This window comes from Amblyraja radiata, chromosome 34, assembly GCF_010909765.2.
Source record: "Amblyraja radiata isolate CabotCenter1 chromosome 34, sAmbRad1.1.pri, whole genome shotgun sequence".
Taxonomy (NCBI): Eukaryota; Metazoa; Chordata; class Chondrichthyes; order Rajiformes; family Rajidae; genus Amblyraja; species Amblyraja radiata.
Genome location: NC_045989.1, coordinates 21,657,998 through 21,679,610, shown reverse-complemented (window position 1 = coordinate 21,679,610; position 21,613 = coordinate 21,657,998). Strand labels below are relative to the sequence as shown.

At 40.3% G+C, this 21,613-nt stretch overlaps 1 protein-coding gene across 4 annotated transcripts in view; it reads left to right on the top strand.

The window, feature by feature from the left end:
• The first annotated feature begins 22 nt into the window (after nucleotides 1–22).
• The window catches only part of galk2 (galactokinase 2), a 58,313-nt gene continuing 36,722 nt past the window's right edge, over nucleotides 23–21,613 (top strand). The window contains exons 1-7 of one of the 4 annotated variants that reach the window (XM_033050338.1): nucleotides 539–638; nucleotides 771–783; nucleotides 1,000–1,230; nucleotides 1,262–1,332; nucleotides 7,458–7,546; nucleotides 10,302–10,425; nucleotides 13,816–13,906. In XM_033050338.1, the coding sequence (XP_032906229.1) occupies nucleotides 1,277–1,332; nucleotides 7,458–7,546; nucleotides 10,302–10,425; nucleotides 13,816–13,906 (360 nt within the window). In that variant the 5' untranslated portion in view covers nucleotides 539–638; nucleotides 771–783; nucleotides 1,000–1,230; nucleotides 1,262–1,276. The other 3 variants (XM_033050337.1, XM_033050336.1, XM_033050335.1) reach the window with 3 other exon arrangements.

Here is a 21,613-nt window from a genome sequence, read left to right as displayed (position 1 = left end):
TTCTCTTTTATCTCCAGAGATGCTGCCTGTCCCGCTGAGCTACTGCAGCATTTTGTGTCCATATCTCGGGTGTAAAGCAGCATGTGCAGTTCCTTCTCACACCCCCTCCGGGGTAATTCCGGCATCGGTTGGCAGGATATCCGTGGAGAGCGGATCTGGGAGCCTGGCCCAAGGACTCAGTGTGGCTCTATAACCTCAGCTGCACAAGTAGCCTGGAGTAAGGACAGGGACAGGGCAAGGGGCCGCCGGGGGAGAGCCCAAGGCAGGACGGAGCGTCTGTACACCCTGTACTGTGGCTGTGCAAGTAGTCTGGAGTGGGGACAGGGCAAGGGGGAGTGGGGACAGGGCAAGGGGGGGTGGGGACAGGACAAGGGGGAGTGGGGACAGGGCAAGGGGGAGTGGGGACAGGGCAAGGGGGAGTGGGGGCAGGGCAAGGGGGAGTGGGGACAGGACAAGGGGGAGTGGGGACAGGACAAGGGGGAGTGGAGGAGAGCAGAAGGGGGAGTGGGGACAGGACAAGGGGGAGTGGGGACAGGACAAGGGGGAGTGGGGACAGGGCAAGGAGGCGCCGGGGGTGATTTCAAGGCAGGACAGAACCCCTCCCACGTCTACAGAACACAAACCTTCGGCTGTGCCAGGAGACTGGCGTAGGGACAGGGCAAGGAGGCGCCAGGGGCAATCCTAAAGGCAGGACAGGCCGTCTGCACACCCTCGACTGTGCAAGTAGCCTGGAGGAGGGACAGGGCAAGGAGTCGTAGGGACAGGGCAAGGGGTCGTAGGGACAGGGCAAGGGGTCGTAGGGACAGGGCAAGGGGTCGTAGGGACAGGGCAAGGAACCGGCAGGGGAATCCCAAGCCAGGACAGGGCATCTTCCCACCCTCGGCCGTGCCAGGAGGCTGGTCCAGTGCAGAGCAAGGAGCCGCCGGAGGAGTCCCAAGCCACGGTAGAGCGCCTGCACACACCCCGGCCGTACAAGGAGCTACGGGGGAGGGATCCCAGATCAGGACAGGGCACCTCCTCGCCCTCAGCTGTGCAAGGATCCCACGACAGGACAAGGAGCCTCCAGGGGAATCCCGAGCCAAGGTATCTCCTCACTCTCGGCTGTGCGATCAGTCCTGGGGAAATCTCACGACAAGGTGCTTTCATACCCTGTGCAAGGAGATACGGGGGAAGGAATCCCAGAACAGGGTAAGACGCCTCCTCGCCCCAGACCAGGGAAACCAGCGCCGGGGGGTGGTTTCAAGACAGGACCGAACCCCTCCCACGAGGAAGAGGGATGGAGGACGGCGCCACGCCGCCGCAGCAGTTCTTGCAAGTGTCAGAAAATGAAAGGTAGAGAGCCCTCGCAACTTTACCGCGGTTTAAGCAACTTGGCTGAGTAATCCACTGAGTTACTCCAACACTTGGGGTGCGCGTGTGTGGTTTGTAAACTATCAGCCAGAGTTCCTTATGCCTCTATTTTACTGTTTGCGATGCTTAATGATACTCGCAAGTCCCGGGATGGGATTGATGATTTCAGGCTTTATTAATCACGAGACGAACAGTTGTGCTTTTTATTTGGTTAACAAACAATGTCGAGTTCAGCTTTTCTGAAATATCCATCTGACAAGACGCGATCAGTTGTGTTATGTTCGACACGGACATAACATGGTGTAAATCGACACCCGTCCACGAAGATTCCGTCAATTCAATCACTCATTTCACTTATAACGCAATTGATTTGGTTTATTTGATGAACTGCATACGTTCCCCTAATCGACAGACTACTCTTACCCAGTCGTTTACATTCGTCATAGTTTGCCAAACGTTTTAAAGAGATTTTAATTGGGTTTATGTCACGAGGTGCGCAAGGACTGTCACGAGTGCAACACGTTTACACTGTTTAGTTTCGTCATGGCTCGTGTGTGCACAGTGGCCAAGTGTGCATGACACCAAAGTAACATAAAATATCTGGCACATATTGGTGGGCAGTGTTTGGCTAGGGGTTTTAAAGTAGCAGGGCTGCCAACATTGGGTGGCAATTGGGAGTGAGAAATTGCGAGAGACCAAGCCCGAGGGAGCGCCATTGGTTCGAGCTTTTGCATTTTTCAGCTTGAAATTGTGCAATCTGGTGCATACTGTAGCGAGCATTTTAACTTACACTTGAATGCAATATTTATGTTTTATATTGGATTAGCTATGAATAAGGTTAGGCTAAATTACATTCCACAGTAGAGCCAGGCTCTGATCAACAGGTGCAGCACATGAATGATCTTACTATATTCATGTATGGAAATCAGATTATAACACACTTGGCCCATGTTGACCAACCTAGGTCTCACTGCACACCTGGTACTATTCTTGACCCTGACTCCAATTGCATACCTTCTCTCATTCCTGACCCTGAGCCGAGTCTTACACCTGCCCCCCTATTCTACCCTGATCATAGCTGCTTATCTGCTTAGGTTCCCAGTGCTGAACACTCCCATTGTCCCAGCTTTGACTGCACACCTAGTACTATTCCAGTCCTTGACTCTGGATGCACACTTGGCCTTGCTCCTAGCCCCTCTGCACTGACAATATATCTGGCCCACACATAAAGCCCCATATCTGACCCCCTGGACTTAACCTATTACATTCAAGTCCACAGGTGGTTTTCTAATACGGTAATCTTTTATGGGGCACTTCACATCCATTGGCTTCCTTGTTATCTAACATGCTAGTTACTTTGTCAAAGAAGTCATCAATTGGTTGAACACAATTTCTCATCCATAAAATTATACTCACTCAACTGTATAAGTATTATGTTACCATTTCCTTTATTTTCCTAACAAACTGTCCTGGAGTAATTTTCACCCTGAATATTTGCAGTATTTTGCTGTCTTCCTCTCAGCTGAGACTTTTTCGAAATGCAAAATCCAATAACTATATATTTAAGCAATATTATTCTATTAAATGTGACCCTGAGAGTACATAATATTTTCTGTGGTATTCATAACACAACTATGATAAAAAGATCTTTGTTTTGATTGCACCTACCAACATGCATACATTATTATATTACAGTTAATATGTACCAAGAGCAAATTTTTGTTCCAATGCTCCCAATTCCCAATTACTTTTACATTGAAGTGATTGAAATCCAAGTGAATTTTAAATAGCATCAGAAAAATAAAACCTCCGGAATGGATGATATTCATTACGTGGTTGGTTGGAGTCGGTATCAGTACAATTAGTATATTAAACTTTGAATCTTCAGATGTCCTGGTTCAAGCTAAAACTAAAGACAAATAATAACCTCCTCACACATTCCCCTACAGGTATCTCTGTCACTCCTTTAAAATATGCCACTTCTTTGAACAAGCTCTTAAATATTTCATCTGAATCAGTTTCCATCTGATTACACTCTTTGAGGATGTTGATCCACGTGCTCAATTAATAAAACAATGAGATTGGGGACATTTCTATTCAACCTGTCAAAGGAATTTGGGGAGAGGGGGGGGTTAGATATAGTCTGTGAGGTAAACAAACATAATAGTTGAGTGGCGAAGGAAATAATGGGTTATCGGGGCTGTATGTTGTGACAGACAGCCTGACACCTTGCATGCCATTTTAATATTACACTTATCCCATCCCCCTGGATATTCCGGATTAATAAATTAAGGTTTTGTCAATTAATTACAAATCAGGCTGATTTTTTAGGCTGATCATCCAATTAATTGTAAACCACATTTTTTGGGGGTAACCAACGCAACACATAGTAGTTCTCTATGAGCTTGGTGAAGTTCACTGTTCCAGTCTCTGTTGAGTTAATCATGATGTGAAATGAGCACATTTGGTAACATAGAAACATAGAAAAATAGGTGCAGGAGTAGGCCATTCGGCTCTTCAAGCCAGCACCGCCATTCAATATGATCATGGCTGTTCATCTAAAATCAGTACCCCATTCCTGCTTTTCCCCCCATATCCCTTGATTGCTTTAACCCTAAGCTAAATCTAACTCTGTATGTGACATGATGAATGGAATGTGAAGTCTGATCTCAATGCCATATCCTGTCTTCTTCTTTCGTGTCCATCTCCAATGTTCCAAATGTTGACATCGCTGTCATCATATCCTCTGACTTATCTTGACTGTGTTATTGTTTACTTGGCACTAAACAGAGGCCAAATATTCTTCCCTTGTGTGAGGGAAAAGTCTGATGCTAATGTTTGGTTGTAGATAAGTCGTGGCAGAAGTCTAGAAGCAAATCCGATGTCTGGTTTCTGAGTGTTATGTGCGGAAAAAATGGAAAATACATGCAGTAAAACGCGTAGCGTAGTTATTAAAATAACAAGTGTAAAATCAAAGGTTTCAAAGATTTTTAAAAAATGGTCCATGTTCTATTTGTTTTTTTTATACACAAAAAGGAATAGCACTTCCAATCCTTTTCTGTTTATAGTCAAAATATACGCAAGAGACAACCTCAAGGATAATTTCTTTGTTTGCCATCTCACACACACTATTTCATAAGGTCATAAGTGATAAGAGCATAATTAGGCCATTCGACCTATCAAGTCCACTCCACCATTCAATCATGGCTGATCCACAGTGCCTTCCATAATGTTTTGGGACAAAGACCCATCATTTATTTATTTGCCTCTGTACTCCACAATTTGAGATTTGTAATAGAGGCAAATAAATAAATGATGGGTCTTTGTCCCAAACAATATAAAAGGCACTGTATCTCTACCTCCTGACCCCATTTTCCTGCTCTCTCCCCTGGTACCCGGCGTGATTTATTTGTGTATGCAACTGACATGCGTTGATTGGGTCTCTGTTCAAGGAAGAACCAGATGGCCTTGAGACCTTCCTGGTGGAGGGGGATGGAGGTGTAAAAGGACTGGACATCCATGGTAATGATGAGGCAATGAAGGCATGGAAATAATAAAATATTGAGCAGTTGAAGGGTGTGAGAGGTTTCTCGGATGTAGATGGGAAAGGACTGAGCAAGGAGGGTATAGGATCTAATCAAGGTACATGGACATGAGATCTCTGGGACAGGAGCAGGCGGAAACAACGAGTCTGCCAGTGCAGTCCTGTTTGTGGAACCTGGGGAGGAGGTAGAAGCTGGTAGTGTGGGGCTGCGGAACGATAAGGTTGTAGGCTGTGGAGAGCAGATCGCCAGAGGTGATGAGATTAGAAACATTTTGGGAGATGATAGCCTGCTGTTTGTCTGTGAAGTCTTGGTCAAGGGGTCTGAGAGCTGGTGCCTGGCCTCAGCACTGTAGAGGGCAGCCTACCAGACCACAGCGGCACCTCGCTTATCGGCAGGTTAACAACTGTTGGGATTGTTGCTCAGTGAATGATGGGGCTGCGCGTAGAGGGGGTGAAATTAGGGTGGGTAACGGAGTTGGGAAGTCAAGACAGTTGATGTCACACTGGCAGTTGGAAATAAAAACGGCCCAAAGAGATTTGAAGGCCAGCAGGGGGAGTCCCAGAGAAGGGAGAATCTTAGAGCCAAGGAACATAGAAACAATTTAAAAGGAAACTGTCTACATCAAAGCGAGAGTGAGTAAAAGTTAAGAATTCTAGAAAGGGCACGGTTATCAGGCATGCAAGGAGCATATTGCAGAAAATAAACAATGGCTTACAACAAGGGTTCCCAACCTGGGGTAAATTTACCCCAGGGGGTAAATTTTGTCTACTAAGGGGGTAAATTTGTTGATTCTGGATTTGTACATATTTTTTCTCACTGACTGACTATGTATGGTTCTGGTATACTGGTATCTGTTCATCATTAGTTGTTCATAAATAAGTGAAATAACATTATTATGTGCTATTAAAGTTGCCAGGACGAAAAAGGTTGGGAACCCCTGGCTACAGCATTTGGACTGAAAGGCCAGTTGCTGTGCTGTATTTAATTTTGCATTTTGCATCTGCAAGGAAGAAGGGTCTTGAGCTGAAACGTCACCTTCTGCATGACCCACTGAGATACTCCAGCACTTTGTGTTTTTCCTTAAAAAGATGCAATTTAGTTGAAATGCTAGCATTGCCATTTTTCATGCAAATTTTCTCACCCCCCCCCCCCCCCAGTCAAACATTCTGAAAGGTTGTCTTTTCAAGGATGATCAAAACTGTTTTCAATTTATACATTTCTAGAAAGTCACAACTTAGAGCAATTTTGTCGCTGCCTGATGTTCCACCAAATATATTGTAATAGCAACAATAACTGCAATGACTTAAAGCAAAGTAAACATTGCACACTGCTTTGTAGGTATAAATCTACAAAAGAAATCCTGACATTTAAAGTGGTAAATTCCTTGAAATCAAATAAAAACAAATGCTGCATATCTGAAAGTTAGTTTTGTTTACCGAAACAGCATAAAAACAGGCCCTTTGGCACACTGTCCACACTAACCATTGATCGACCATTTACACTAATTCTATGTTATCCCAATTTCTTATTACCTTCTCGCGCACTTGGTGAGGGATTTACTGAGGTCAATTAACCTACAAACCTGCACGTTTTTGGGATGTGGGAGGAAACAGGAACAGCGGGAGAAAATACACAGGGAAAACATGTAAACTCGGTACAGACAGCCTTTGTGGTCAGGATCAAACCTGGTCTCTGGCGCTGTGAGGCAGCAGCGCCACTTTGCCACCCTAAGAAACAGAAAAGAAATGCCGTAAATGGAAATGTAAAACAGTTGTCAAACTGTAAATACTCAACAGGCCAGGCAGCACCAATGGAAGGAGAAACAGTTAATGTTTCAGTTCTGGGTTCTTTCATCGGGACTCAGACATCGTGAAATCAATTATCCCAGATAGTAGAGAAGGTAAGGGAGGCCAATTAGTGGAACAAAGGGAATATCTCTGATTATGGTGGAAAAAATGGCAAATAGGGGATGGATCAGCATCTTTGGCTGAGTAACATGTTTGTATAGTCTGATTTATAAAAAGGAGAAAAGAGATGACAGGTAAAAATGTCTGATCCCGATTCAAATAAAAATGGAAGAAATTAGAGAAATAGCAATATGTGCAGGTAAAAGTTAAGGCATTGTGTTTTGAGCTTGTTTTGGGTCTCATTGTAAGAGAGTAGGAGACCACAGACAGAGATTGGAGTGAAAGTGAATGGCAAATTAAAGTGTCAGACATCTTATCGGGCAATTCCCTCTATTCTACCTATTGCCCTCTCACATATTCACCACTATCTAGAATAACATGTTTATCTTTTTCCCAGTTCTGGTGAAAGTCCCAAACCTGAAACATTGACTATCTCTCTTTTCACAGATGGTGCCTGACCCGCTGACATTATTCCAGCTTTTTCTGTGTTGTTGGAAAATTCCATTTATTATGATTTCTGTTTTCCTTATTTTTAGTTCATAATTTAATATTAATATGTTTGAAAACGTCATAAAAATCAAATAAAAATCTGTTTTTTACTGCCTCCGAAGCATTGCAAAAATAATTTATGTTATGTTATTGCTTTTTTTTGCAGGTTCAGAAAATTGAAAGATGCCTTTATATCTAAATATGGCATGCCACCTGCATTTTATGCACGGGCTCCTGGTCGAGTTAATTTAATTGGTATGTGAATAAATATTGAATAAACTAACAACTTAAAAATAAATAAATGTATTATCTCATATTCAATTGCAATTTTGCCACATGTTAAAAATATCTATCAGCTTCAACATCATTTTGGTATTATGTGTGCAACCTTTTGATAAACCTTTAGTAACAAATTTTCCACAGCCATTAGTAGCATTGTATTTTGTTTTATAAATATTCAAAGTATTTCAAATTTAAATTAGTTTAAGATATCATTTTCAACATTTGTCTCAGTGATGCCTGTGCGTGCAATAGCATCATGTTTAAATTTATTCTGGAGGAGAATGACTAAGTAAAATTTATTGGCTACGTTACTAATTTCTTTCAACATGCTTGTGATTTGCTTGTTGCGCAAAAGCATTGGCGTGCAAATATTGCATGTGGTATGATATTACTGGACCAAACTAAAAGATAGGAGAGGGAGGGATGGTGAGAACAAAGGGAATGCCCGTGGTGAGTAGAGACCAGGAGAATCCAGGTTATACAAATACTGTACTGTTGGTGCTGTCAGAGCGAGGGTGGTGACAGCTTGTCAATTATACCAAATATCATAGTAGTGTAAAATGAGGGAGATGATTGAAGACAAACGATAGAGGAAAAACAATGAAGGAAGATTGGACTTGAGATGTGGAACACATTAGCTACCTCAAACATGAAGTAGAAGAGAGTAATGGAAATATTCAGCAGGTCAGGCAGCAACTATGCAGAGAGAGAAACAGAGTTAAGGTTATGGTGAGTAGACATTCAAGCATAAACAATAAAGTCTTATATCAGAAATAATTAAATTCAGTATGGAGTCCTAGATGGAAGATGAGAACTTGTGCCTTGAGTGTGTCTTGGGCTTCAATACAACAATGTGAGAGATCAAATATGGAGAGATCAGAGAGGGAGTGGGATGTAGAATTAAAATGATATGCAACTAGACGCTGAGAATTAAAATGACATGTAACTCGACTGTTCTGAAAATACTGGGTTGTGAGCGTTAAACGCTACAACCTAAGTTGGAAGTAGTGCAAGCAAATTTCTGCTTCACCCTGAAGGACAGTTGGGTCCCTGGATGGTGGGAAGGGATGAGATGGGAGGGCAGCTGCTGTACCTCCTGCAGTTGTGTGGAAAAGTGCCACAACAAGGGTAGTGGTCACTTCCCCTGCCACTAGCTTCAATTGGCAGGACTGTACTCTTTGTGGCACTTGTCAGATTCAGTAATCCATCTAATCCTCAACACGTGTTGCTTAAAAGGAACTATTTGGAAAGACCTCAGTGAGCCAAACTAAACAAAAGTTAATGGCAATTGATCAGAATAGTTGCTGTCGGTAGCATTTAAAAAAAAATATTGCTTGTACTCAGCAAAGTTATTATTGATGCATGATGTGCATTTATTTAAATGTTGCCACCCCACAAACATGGACAATGTTATTGTGTGATTTAAATTGTTATTAATATCATTCATGAACCTGTCTGTAATTGTAAATTATCCCACAGCTTAGTGTAGCTAATTCATTGCCTTTGAAGTGTAGTTGCTCAATGTTATAATGTCAGGGAAACATAACTGTACATACATTTGTACATGGCACTTTCCTGAAAATGGCAGTAAGTTGAATGATTTGGTTATATTTGTTCAGGGATAAATGCTGGTTTGGATATCTTGTAGATGGGACCTTAATTTAATATCTCATCTGAAAGGCATGAACTCCTTTTATGCAGTTCTTACTCAATACCTCATGGAGATATCAGCCTGGAATACATGGTCAGGAACTGGAATAAGCAATGAACTCCCTAAATTTGTCAATTATGCTAAGGTTTAAGCTGGCGATGATAAATTTCATATGTGAATTAACCAAAGTTGGATAGATGTTAGTTTTACATTAATGTACTTTGGATTCTTTTAAATAAAATAGATTGCAGGTGCTGGAGTCGAGAACAAAAATAAAATGCTTGAAGAACACAGTGTCAAGCAGCATCAATAGCATTACACCTTTTTGTTTCCACATATGCTGCTTGACCTGCTGAGTTCTTCCAGCATTCTATCGATTCTTTAAGGGCCAACTTGTGAACTAAAGGCAGATTCTGAGAACAGCATAAAATTTGCATTGTGTTCTGTTTCTTGGAAAAGATGAAAATCAGATGGTTACACAACTAAACCGCAAAGGCAATTAAGTGAGGATGATTTAATTGTATCGTTAGCATGTGAACTAGAAAACTAGATCTTTCGATGCACTGCTTTGATTGTGGCCCAAATGTTGTTAATTAAAGTTGTTAAAGCTTTCCTTTTACTACAATTACATAGTGGGCAACAGTAATCATGGCTTAATTTTACAAAGCACCCAGATCCTTGCCTTGTGGTGAAAAAGATTATCTCAATCTACATTGTAAATTGCCAATTGACATGCACAATCCTTTGGGGGAAGGACACAAAACAGCCATCTGATCGCTATCTCATGAAGTTGCTGAAAAACATGCATGAGGACAGGATCTAGCTACATTTTATTAATCTAATGGCTCTGATCAGCTAGTATGCCAAAGAATGGCTACTTGAATAGGAGGATCTATAAATGTGGGATATTATACCTTGGTTCTCTGTTATCAGGAAGAGGGATAGAAAATACCCACTTTCTATATTACTTAACATGAAATCTGACAGGCATTCATAAAATTATTTAATTAGCCTAATTTATGTAATCTTTTTGTTATGAAATGCTTGTATAATTTTAGTAATTTAAATATTTTGCAGGGGAACACATTGATTACAGTGGCTACGCTGTACTTCCAATGGCTTTAGAACAAGATATCTTGGCAGCTGTCACACCAACGCAAACCAGTATCATCCAGCTGGCAAACACTAATCCTGTATACCTGTGAGCAATTTAATTTGAAACAGGAATAAGAAAGAACTATTGCAGTTTTTATTCCAGTTTTTTAATGGGGCTTTGTGTTTACTGAAAAGTCTTGACAGCGCTAAATTTGAATTCTGTATTGTTATGTTTAAAGTTAATATTGAGATTTTTAAAAAGTATTTTAATTATAGCAGAGTGCTCCATGGGGTTATAAAGATCTTGATTTGAATCCGTAAGTTTTTAATGAGGTGTATTGCTGATCTAAGCTGTGCTTTTCTAATAAATGCCAAAAATAAAGAGGAAGAAAAACTGGAGACAGATTACTTTGGGTTGATCTAAAGGACATAAAGAGTGGGTCAGGTGTAAACCAGCATCTGCAATTGCTTGTTTCTACTTTGTGTTGCTGTTGTAGATTGCTGAGAAGTCGGGTAACAGAATTGTCAGGAGGAGGCCACATTTACCTCAATGAGTATTATTCGCTTAGGTACTTACTAGAAACCTGCAGCGACCAGTCTCCTCTTCCCCCTCCCTCCCCCACCCACCATCATTCCAGTGAGCTTTAAGCAGAAATTAGGAGGACATTCAAATGAGGTAGGATGTAGAAATCATCTAAACCTCTTCTGAACATCTCCATAATTGTTACTTCCCTACTCCAGCTTTTGCGTGACGGGGCTCTCAACCCAACTCGTGTATCATGTTTATGGACTTGTTGCCCTTTATGAGGCACCAGCAAGCAGTACGTTTAATGTTGACTGTGGGAGAACAGAACGTCAACTTTCTAAGTGGGCCCTTCAACTTTCTAAATATATATACGACTGCTTCAAGGAACAGGTCAAGTGATTTAAAATTAAATCTTCTGAAGTGCAACTTTCCCAGCTGCTGGATTACCGAATTATGGACCTTATTGCACTGCCTCACTGCAGCTGTCAACAACAAATGTTCTCACAAATGTCATTCTGACCCAAACCATCACAAGCTAATACAAACATTATTTCAACCACCACCACCATATGCTCCAGATTTTGATTGATGTTCAGATTGTACACTAAATTTTTTTTTTATTTCTACTCTCCACACTCATGACTCATTTCATTAGTAACTATGGTGTCTGATTTCACTTGAGTTACAGTAATTCCTGCAGTGCTAAGTGATCACATTGAAACTTTGTGACGCTGACTTTCAGTTTCAATTTTAACAAGTTACGGACCAACATCAAGTTTAGATGACATTTTTGAATGAAATCCTATACAGAAGAGGGAGGAGACTTTTTATAACATTAAACAACCATAAAATTATCAGGGCTACGTTTACTAAAATTTGTTTTTTTTTAAATATCGTAAATGATTTGATTTAACATTAAAAGAAATACCAAAAAATCAATGCAGATATTAGAAAAGTCACTGTGTAGTGGTAACTTGTGAATGGAGATATTTCTGTTCTAGAAACATAATTTTCTGGTCAATATTGTTTGTCTGTCATGTCGTCCCATTGTAATACTTGCAGAACTGTAATTTGTACAATATTGAGAGGAATTATATATTCACTGAGGTGCTGTCCTGTGGGAACGCTGATAAATCGGGGATCTGGCTGCTTTCTCTGATCATTCGGGTCAATAATTTCAGTTTGTTGTATAAACAAATACATCATCTTATGACAGAACAGTCATGAGTGGGCAACTGGCCTACTCCTGCTTCGATAGAAGCAGGAGTAGGCCAGTTGGCCACTCATGTCTGTTCTGTCATAAGATGATGTCTAAACTGACAGTAATTTTCATTTTCCTTCCATCTCTACCATTTACTTCCATCTCTGCCATAATTTACCATATCTATCCATCTCTATCATAGGAAAATGTGTAGGAAGGAACTGGCTTATATCGAAGATAGACACAAAATGCTGCAATTCAGCGGGTCAGGCAGCATCTCTGGATAAAAGGAATAGGTGACATGTCAGGTCGGAACTCTGGTTCTGTCTGAAACGTCACCCACTCCTTTTCTTCAGTAATGCTGCCTGATCTACTGAGTTACTCCAGCATTTTGTGTCTACCATAGGAATATTTAGAAACCGTGTTTTCACACTGTCTTCCAAACAGTCATGACTCTCTGGGAGAAAAATCTTTCAAGATCAAAGATTTTGTGCTTTGTTTTCATCCTTATCCTTTTGCTGCCTTTTTGACCCATTCGCATTTAGTCAAGTGGCTATTTGATGTAAAGTGAGGTGTTAGCAGCTTGAAGAAATCAACATTTTTAGTTCTTGGTTTGATCATTTGGAGATGTTATTCCTCTAAAGAAGTAGATGCTATGCTAATTGTATGGCAGGCTTTTGTTTGTAGATGGATAAAAAGGGCAATAAATCTAGCATTATTGAAAATAATGACCTGCACCTTCCTGATTCCCTTTTCATATTAGTCCTCTTGTGAGGAAGAGTTGAATCTCGGTGTGATGATTAGAAATGTTTTGATTCTGACCCTGCAGACCTGTCCGAGTATATATAGGGAGAATAGACTGGCTGCATGTTTTCTCTTCTCGTGAAGAATCTGGAAAATATTCGGGACTATAGGGGAATTCTAATTGTTAAAGCCCCATTTCAACATTTATTGAATTTTTTTTTTTTTAAACTGTTACTCGTTACTTAGTATAATAAATTATAGTAAACAGCCATTACATAAAATATTTCTATCGTTGATAATTTAAGGCTCGTATGGCTGCCTGATAATATGACTATAGTTTTAATTTAATTTTAATTTTAAAATGTGCAATAACTTTTAAATTGTTAACTCTTTTAGATTATTGGGCTAGTGATCCGCCAAATGGATTTATAGTGCAACACTGTTAATATACTACACAATCTCAATTGTTTAGCATCTATGTTGTGAAGTGCTGATGCCTACCTTTCCTGTGAATTTAATTGGACCCTGGTTCCAGTCGTTCCTCTCAAATCAGTGAAGTCCTGGTTCTCATGTTTCCTTGAAATTTAGAAACTGCAGATGCTGGTTAATACATAAAAAGACATGAAGTGCTGGAGTAACTCAGCCGGTCAGGTGGCATCTCTGGAGACAATGCATCTCGACACCTATCCATGTTTGCCAGAGATGCTGCCTGACCTGCTGAGTTACTCCAGCACTTTGTGTCCTTTGCCCTTGAAATGTACGTGGTTCAATGGAATAGCTATGATACTATCTTAAAACATTTTTTCATTAAAAGTGTGCTGCAATTGATTGGAATTATATCCCAAAGACTGGAAAATCTGCCAGTCCAGCACCAGTAAAGTCCCAAATGTGCTGGCTTAACAGTTTTACTGCTTTTGTGATTTGAACAATGACATGGTTGTTAGTGACCTTTGCTTCCAGCCAACAGGTGGCAGCAGTTAGCTATTCTTTAGAATATACTTCAACAATGATCTTTATTTCTGCAGGGATTATAGTGTTCATATAAACAAGATCCACATTGACACAACTAAACCTCTTTGGCAATACTACTTTCTTTGCGGATTTAAAGGAATTCAGGTAAGGCAAAGCAATTATTTTTCCAAAGTCGATCATTTTTATTTAAAATTCCAATTTTGGAATGTAGTAAGTCTACCATGCCATTTATCCAAATGTTTGTGAAAGCAGATACGTCTGCTTTTGATCATAGTTGTATAAAATAGACACCTTGTAGAGTAAGGACGGATGGTAGCTAAGATATCATATGTGGCTCAGTGGTGGCACACCCATCTTTTAAGTCAGGGAGTTGCTCAACTCCAGAAACTTGATCATAAAACATAGGAATACTTTGTACATCCATGTGAATAGTTTCAGATGAACTATGAAGCCATGGCTACATCTGCACTTCCAAACAAACAAAAAGAGCAGAGAAGTTTAAAGAAGTTCAGGAACATTCTCTTACCCCTCCACTTAAGAACGAGAAGTATGCTATTTGCACTCTTGACTCAGTTTTGATTTTCATGCAAACCATATCTGATCTGACCTTAGCTTCAACTCCTGCTTCCCTGTAGTTGAAAAATGAACAGACTGCAATATACATGATGAGTCAGCACCTACAGCGCCCTGCATTATAGAACTCCAGAGATTCATGAGCCTTTGAGAACAAAAATTCTTCCTCATCTCAATAATGAATGAGCGATCACTTCTCCCAAGTCTATTCCATGAGGTCTCAATACCCAAAACCAGAGGAAACATCTTGTCAGCAGGTTCCTTGTCATCCTGTAAACACCAAAGTTTTAATAAGGTCACCTCTCATACTTCACCGAGTTTAGGTGCAAAGTGCCAATCTTTCCTCGTTATGTTGTCTCTTCATATTTTAAATAAACAATCCGTGTACTATTTCAAAGACAAGAGTATCATTTCTTAAATTAGATCAAAATTGCAGGCAGTGTTGCAAGTATAGTTTCACCAAAATCATGTCCCATTGCAGAAAATCTTACCTACTTTTGGATCCCATTATTCTTGCAATATAGGCTGATAAAACCATGTTCCTTATACTTTCCTAATTACCTACTGTAGTGCAAACTTGCTTTGTGCATTTCTTCTGTGAGAATGCCAATGTATCTCTGAACAACAGCATTCAATTGAGTCATCATATTTAGTTTTAGTTTAGAAATACAGCGCGGAAACGGGCCTTTCGACCCACCGGGTCTGCGCCGACCAGCGGTCCCCGCACTTTAACACTATCCTACACCCACTAGAGACAATTTTTACATTTCCCAAGCCAATTAACCTACAAACCTGTACGTCTTTGGAGTGTGTGAGGAAACCGAAGATCTCGGAGAAAACCCATGCAGGTCACGGGGAGAATGTACAAACTCCGTACAGACAGCACCCGTAGTCGGGATCGAACCCGGGTCTCTGGCTCTGCATTCGCTGAAAGGCAGCAACTCTACCGCTGCACCACCGTGACCGCCCTACTTTTCTATTTTTCCTCCTAAAATGAATCATTTTGCTTTTCTCCACATTGTACTCCATCCTTCAGAGTCCTATTCACACACTTAACCAGTTTATATCTTTTTACAAAAGTTCTGTGCCTTCCTCCAGAATTGTCTTATAATCTATTATTGTACTGTTGTATTGTCAGCAAACTTAAATATAATGCATGATGTCTTCATTCTAAATCATTAAATTGGATTCTGAATCGTCGAGTAAAAATTACAAACCCTGTTACATTAATTTGATTACAATTATGGAGCAAAGATAAATCCCCTAGCATAAAAAAATATCCATTTTACTTTGAGATGTTTCCTGAAATATAATAAGAAAGCATCTACATTTCTTCTCAGTTACACTTTACCAACTGAAAATGGTCCGTTTATCTTTCCGGGACTTTCTATCAGTTAGGCTTCTATTCATTCCAATATGGTGTCAGTGCAAGCTTCAATGCGGCACCTTTAAGAAAACGAAATACTCCACATTCATTGACTTTCCACTGATGCTTTGCGTGTTACACTGTGCTTACTAACAGTGGTAAGGTAGATGATAGGTAACACAGATGACACAAATAATAATCTTGCATTGGGGTGCAAAAGGTTTGCAGATTTCCATCTGGGTTGGTGGTGGTAGTAAGAGTGGTGAAGTTATAGGATATCGATCTACGCAATCTGAGCTCAACAACAAAAATGGTTGGGTATTTCTTATAATTAAAGCATTGTGATTTATATAAGAAAGTTGATGTATTTGGCGATGGCAGAGGGTAGGATTAGGAGCACAGGGAGAAAAATATGATGAATAATGTTTCACTGTGAGTCATGTTGGGATTGCATATTTAGTTAATTTATTTCACTAATTTTAACTAAGAGTAATCTAAGAAAAGCTGTCAACACAGTTCAGAGAGGGAACCTAAGGATAGGCCTCCCGAGGCTTATTCGCAGCAGGGGACACGGCCTGATTCGCTTGTCACGTGAGGAATATCCTCCTGCCCAGACTTCTACATCTACAAAAAGTACTAGATAGCTGGCACCATCTGTGGATAATCCATGCAGGGAGCCCATTGCAATACAAATGTGGATTGAAGCAAAAGTAGCCTGTCAAGGGCCAATTAAGTGATTCATTCTTGGATAAGATGATGGTTCAGTGCTTTCATGGTGATCAAAAGATTAGAGTCTAATGTTGCAACAATTGTGTTTTGGATAAACAGCATTTCCATTAAATGTGGAGAAAGCTATGGAATCGTTTTTCGGCATTATTTTGGAATTAAGCAATTCCATTTAGAAAAATTGACCTTTCATTTTACTTGGGTTGAGAGCAGCAAACTGCTCTGCCTGGATGTCATGTGGTTCCTCCTATTAAAACCAGTAGTGAGTGTTCATCACAGTACTGCCATGGGTCTGGTTGATGGTGAAGAGTGGTTTTGAACATCACTATGTGTAATGAATTAGACCAGCCAGAATGTGAACATGGCTTTTCTAATTACATTTCTGATCAGTTATTGTAGCATTTTCCATCAAGGGGTGATGTTGACATTTAAGACAAGAGAATGTGGTGTTTTCTTTTCTCTGGTGGTCACAATTTCACATTTGTGAAAATTATTGCTAATTTAGTCTGCCTAAATTAGATATCATTTAGGGCCTTGTATAGATTGGAGTTATTGCCTCATACTCCTAGAAATTGTGATGGATACTAAATACTGATATTAGTATACTAAAACTACTACGGATACTAAAAAACTTAGGCTGTTTTAGAAAACAGCCTAAGTTTAGTTTAGTTTAGAGATACAACTCGGAAACAGTCCCTTCGTCCCACCGTGTCCGCACCAATCAGCGTTCCCTGCACATTAACACAAGCCTACACACACTAGGGACAATTTACACTTGCACCAAGTCAATTAACCCTACAAACCTGTACGTCTTTGGAGTGTGGGAGGAAACCGAAGATCTCGGAGTAAACCCACACGGTCACGGGGAGAACGTACAAACTCCGTGCAGGCAGCACCCGTGGTCGGGATCGAACCCAGGCCGCTGGCGCTGTAAGGCTGCAAATCTACCGCTGCCTCACCGTAACGCCCTAACTGTTGGTCTTTATGAAAGAGCGGAACAAAGAGATGGAGCTGTTTGTATTTGGATCAGGAGCTTTCGTAGAGAGATCTTAGGCTGGTGGTCTCACTGCTTCCAAATCTGGGGTCACTTTAACAAAAATCCTTCAATGTGGGATCCTTTTAATACAGGCAAAGCAGATCATTGCCCACATTGTGCCATTCATACGTATGCACTCACAATCTTTCACAGACCCATGTGTTTGGACTGAAGTACAGGTGCCCTTGCACACTTTCTCCCTCCTCCTTGCCCACCCTTCTCCAAACCTCTCACATCCTCTGTGCTTCCTGTTCCTCAATTCATAGAGTTCATTTCCTCCTCACAACCTGCAGCTTATTGACCATCTCCCATAATGCTACAATACATCTCCTTCAGCCCTTAGCACTTCCTTCCCTCTATGGCACACTTGGTTATGTCTCCAACTATACACTGGCCCTTGGCTTCCAACTGAACCCTGCTTGGGTTTCCTATGGTTTCCGCATATCTGATCTTATCCTTGGCCATACTCTGGCCACCCTGTATATCTTGCCCACATTTCCAGCTGCACTTTGCCCCCCAGCTCTCTCAAGGGTTGATTGGAATGGCAATTGTTTGTGACCTTGCAACAAAGGACAGTATTCTATGCCGTGAGAACTAGTCTCTGGCAATGATAGTTGCTTTCTTTTCAGTATGAATAACAGAGTCTCCAGAGAATTTTCCTTTCATCACATTATGTGTGTTTTGATATGATGTATTTCTACATAATTGGCTGAATGCTGCATTGATGTTGAGGGGAACTTCTCTCTTGTCATCCTTGGCCTGCATTTCTTCTATCCACGTTTGGACAAAAGCTGTGATTTATTTAGCAATTTGTTTCTGACAGATCCAAACTGAACATCAGGGGACCTAATTGGAAAAAGTGTCACTCGCTGTTGCTATTTATAATACCTCCAGTAGCTGACTGATGATTAAGAGATTGATAGGGTAGCAAATGACTGCATTATACATGATCTGTTTTTGTGCGCAATGCATACATGGGTAATTTGCCAGATAGATGCCAAGATATACTAATTTGATTTGTTTCAAATTGTTCTTTAGTGGATTAAATATTTCAGCTGATATATCCACGTCTTAAACTAGAAGTGGTCATTGAATTCATAGACATACAAATGAAATACTGTTTAAAAGTGACTCACTATAAAAAATCTTTACGAATGTGTAGCGTTTATAATGCAAATATATTCCTGGGATTCCTTTGAGGAAGTACCTCAACATGGGTACCTGTCTTCCCATTGTTGCAGAAATATTCCTGCAAGATGGGGAAAGAGTCATTGGCTTTCTTTCCAAATCCACATTTCGATTGGTCTATTACGGGCAGAACAATATTTATCTATTGAGCATGAGATAAATATATTGGAAGACAAAATGGCCGCTCTTAAATAATGAGTGTTAAAGCACAGCACTTGATAAGGATAATTCACTTCAAAGTAAGGTAGAAATGGGAAGGTGAGTGATAAATCAAGATGTTCATTAATTAGACACTTTTAATGAATGACACTTGAAGTGAAGATACACAAAAAAGCTGGAGAAACTCAGCGGGTGCAGCAGCATCTATGGAGCGCAGGAAATAGGCAACGTTTCAGGCCGAAACCCTTCTTCAGACCCTTCTTCTGAAGAAGGGTTTCGGCCCGAAATGTTGCCTATTTCCTTCGCTCCATAGATGCTGCTGCACCCACTGAGTTTCTCCAGCTTTTTTGTGTACCTTCGATTTTCCAGCATCTGCAGTTCCTTCTTGAACACTTGAAGTGAAGATATTGCAAGACTATTTGGGTGGTATGAAACAGAGAAAGAGTTGTATGCTGCACTAACTAATGAATGGCAGCACCTATGTATATTTTTCTTTCTCCAATTTCGGTCATTGAGTCTAACTTAAACATGATTAAATAAATTTGAAAAGAGACCAACAGGCTTTCCACAAAACATAGTTGATCTCTGGTGATGTGTGTTTAGCATCCCAGTGAATAGTGAAAGTAATTCCTGTTTATGGCTTAGTTTAGTTTACATAGTCACATGTACCGAGGTACAGGGAAAAGCTTTTGTTGCATGCTATCCAGTTGGTAGTAAGACAATACATGATTACAATCGAGCCATTCACAGTGTATGTACAGTGTATTATAGTACATTTATAGTACAGTACAAGGGAATAACGTTCAGTGCAAGGTAAAGCCAGCAAAGTCCGATCAAGGAAAGACTTCCTTTGCGGTGTGTGTGCTCTCACCATATGTGGAACAGGATTACATTTGGATGCCACATTAGCAATTTTTGGATACTTACAAAGTTCTGAAAACAATGGCAAACTAGTAATTTGGTTGATTTAAAGTTTCCTTTAACTTTGTTCTGGCATCTTAATTTTGCAGCTTTGGGTGGAAATAAATGTTTGATCCCAGTGGGGAAAATGCCTGAAAAGAGTTAGCAATTAATATACGGGACGGGAAAGCTCGAACAAGCGCAACTGTACCGATATTGCCAGCAGTCAGTTCCTTAACCATGCAAATGATCAGTCATTGTATTCTAGGGAGAGAAACAGCTGGTTGGGACTTCACTCTTCCTTGTGCTCGAGCAAATGGTGTTTTTAATGTTCACCATGACTTGGTTCTGGATGTCTCTTGATGACATTCTTGAACCACATCTGAGGAATTGTTCTGAAACCTGCACTGGTTTAGTTCCATCATAATTATTCGCATCCACGGAGTAAGTGTTTCCCTTTTATTTGGCAACAGTTCGCATGGATTAGAGATTTTTAATGGGAGAAATTGCAGACTAAAACCTCAAACTCATTTGAGAGCCCACATTATTGCAGAATATCAGTACACAATGCTGGGATGGGGGGGGGGGGATTGCATAACTCTGATTTTTGCACAACCAAGCAGGTCCCTAAAGTAGTTTGAAACACTGCAGACTAAAGTAGGAGTGTTAAAAGGTTCCAAGGGTATAGCCTGTTTATATTAATTTGAATTTCTAACTCCACTGGGATACGAGTAGAGCAATACTTGGCAGACTTTATTTGCTGAAACCAAAGCACTTTGTGAAACATTGCGTGATAGTTTTATAAGCTACATCCATGCAAGGGCCGAACCCTGTGGATCAGTGCTGCCCAGACATATTGCTCAAACCTATTTTTTCATTCTAGATTTGGCTGGAGTTCTCTAGGACAAAATATCTGGCATCCATATATATCAACTCGTAATTTGCTCGCAAACTGCCATGGGAACATTACTAATTTTTATAACAAAATGTTATTTTCAGCCGATTTTTATATTTTCTGTAAAGAATTTCAAACTTTATACTTGCATGTCAGCAGGGTAGAGCTCTATAAAATAGACTTGATTGTTTTCTGCTGAAAATGTCAAGAATTTCAATTTGCCTATTTGTGCCAACAAATAGCTATATCCAAGGGATTCTTTGTGCTTATGTATATTGGCAAAGGGCAACATTTTTGGTCACTAGACACATTTCCGTATTATTATTATTTGTGCAACTGTCCTGACCCTAAAAACAAATCTTAAGACTTAAATATCCAGTTTACTCTGGAGTAAAATATATTACCCATAATTGTATTTTCCTCCCCAACCCAGCCAATTTTAAGCGGCTATGGGAAAATAGTTCTGTCACGGAATCTCTGCTACGAAGGTTAAAAGTGTATCGCGCTTTGAGTGGCCTGACCTCATTTCATGTAACTTCTATTTTTCCACAAATGGATATTTATATTTGGCAGTAACTATTGTTATTTGATTTTTCGTAATGAAGGTTAAGCAGGGTTACCATGTACCTACAAAATATTTGGCCGTTTCACTCACATGGGACACACTTTGGAAATAACACAATTAAATTGAGTTAAAAGGCCAAGCGAGAACTGTGAAATGTATTCAAGGTAGATGTTTGGGGAGCATTTAAGTATAGCCATGAGGAAGAACTGTGTAATGGCAGGAGGCTGGTTTGAGTCAAGAGTATTTTATTGTCATATGCCCCAAATAGAACAACAAAATTCTTACTTGCTGCAGCACAACAGAATATGTAAACATAGTACTCTGTAAACAATATGAAAAGCGAGAGGAAAAAAAGAAAAAAAAGTTCAGTGTATATTTATGTATGCATACTCACACAAACATATATATAATTATCAATCATTTTGCCCAATGATTGGAAATAT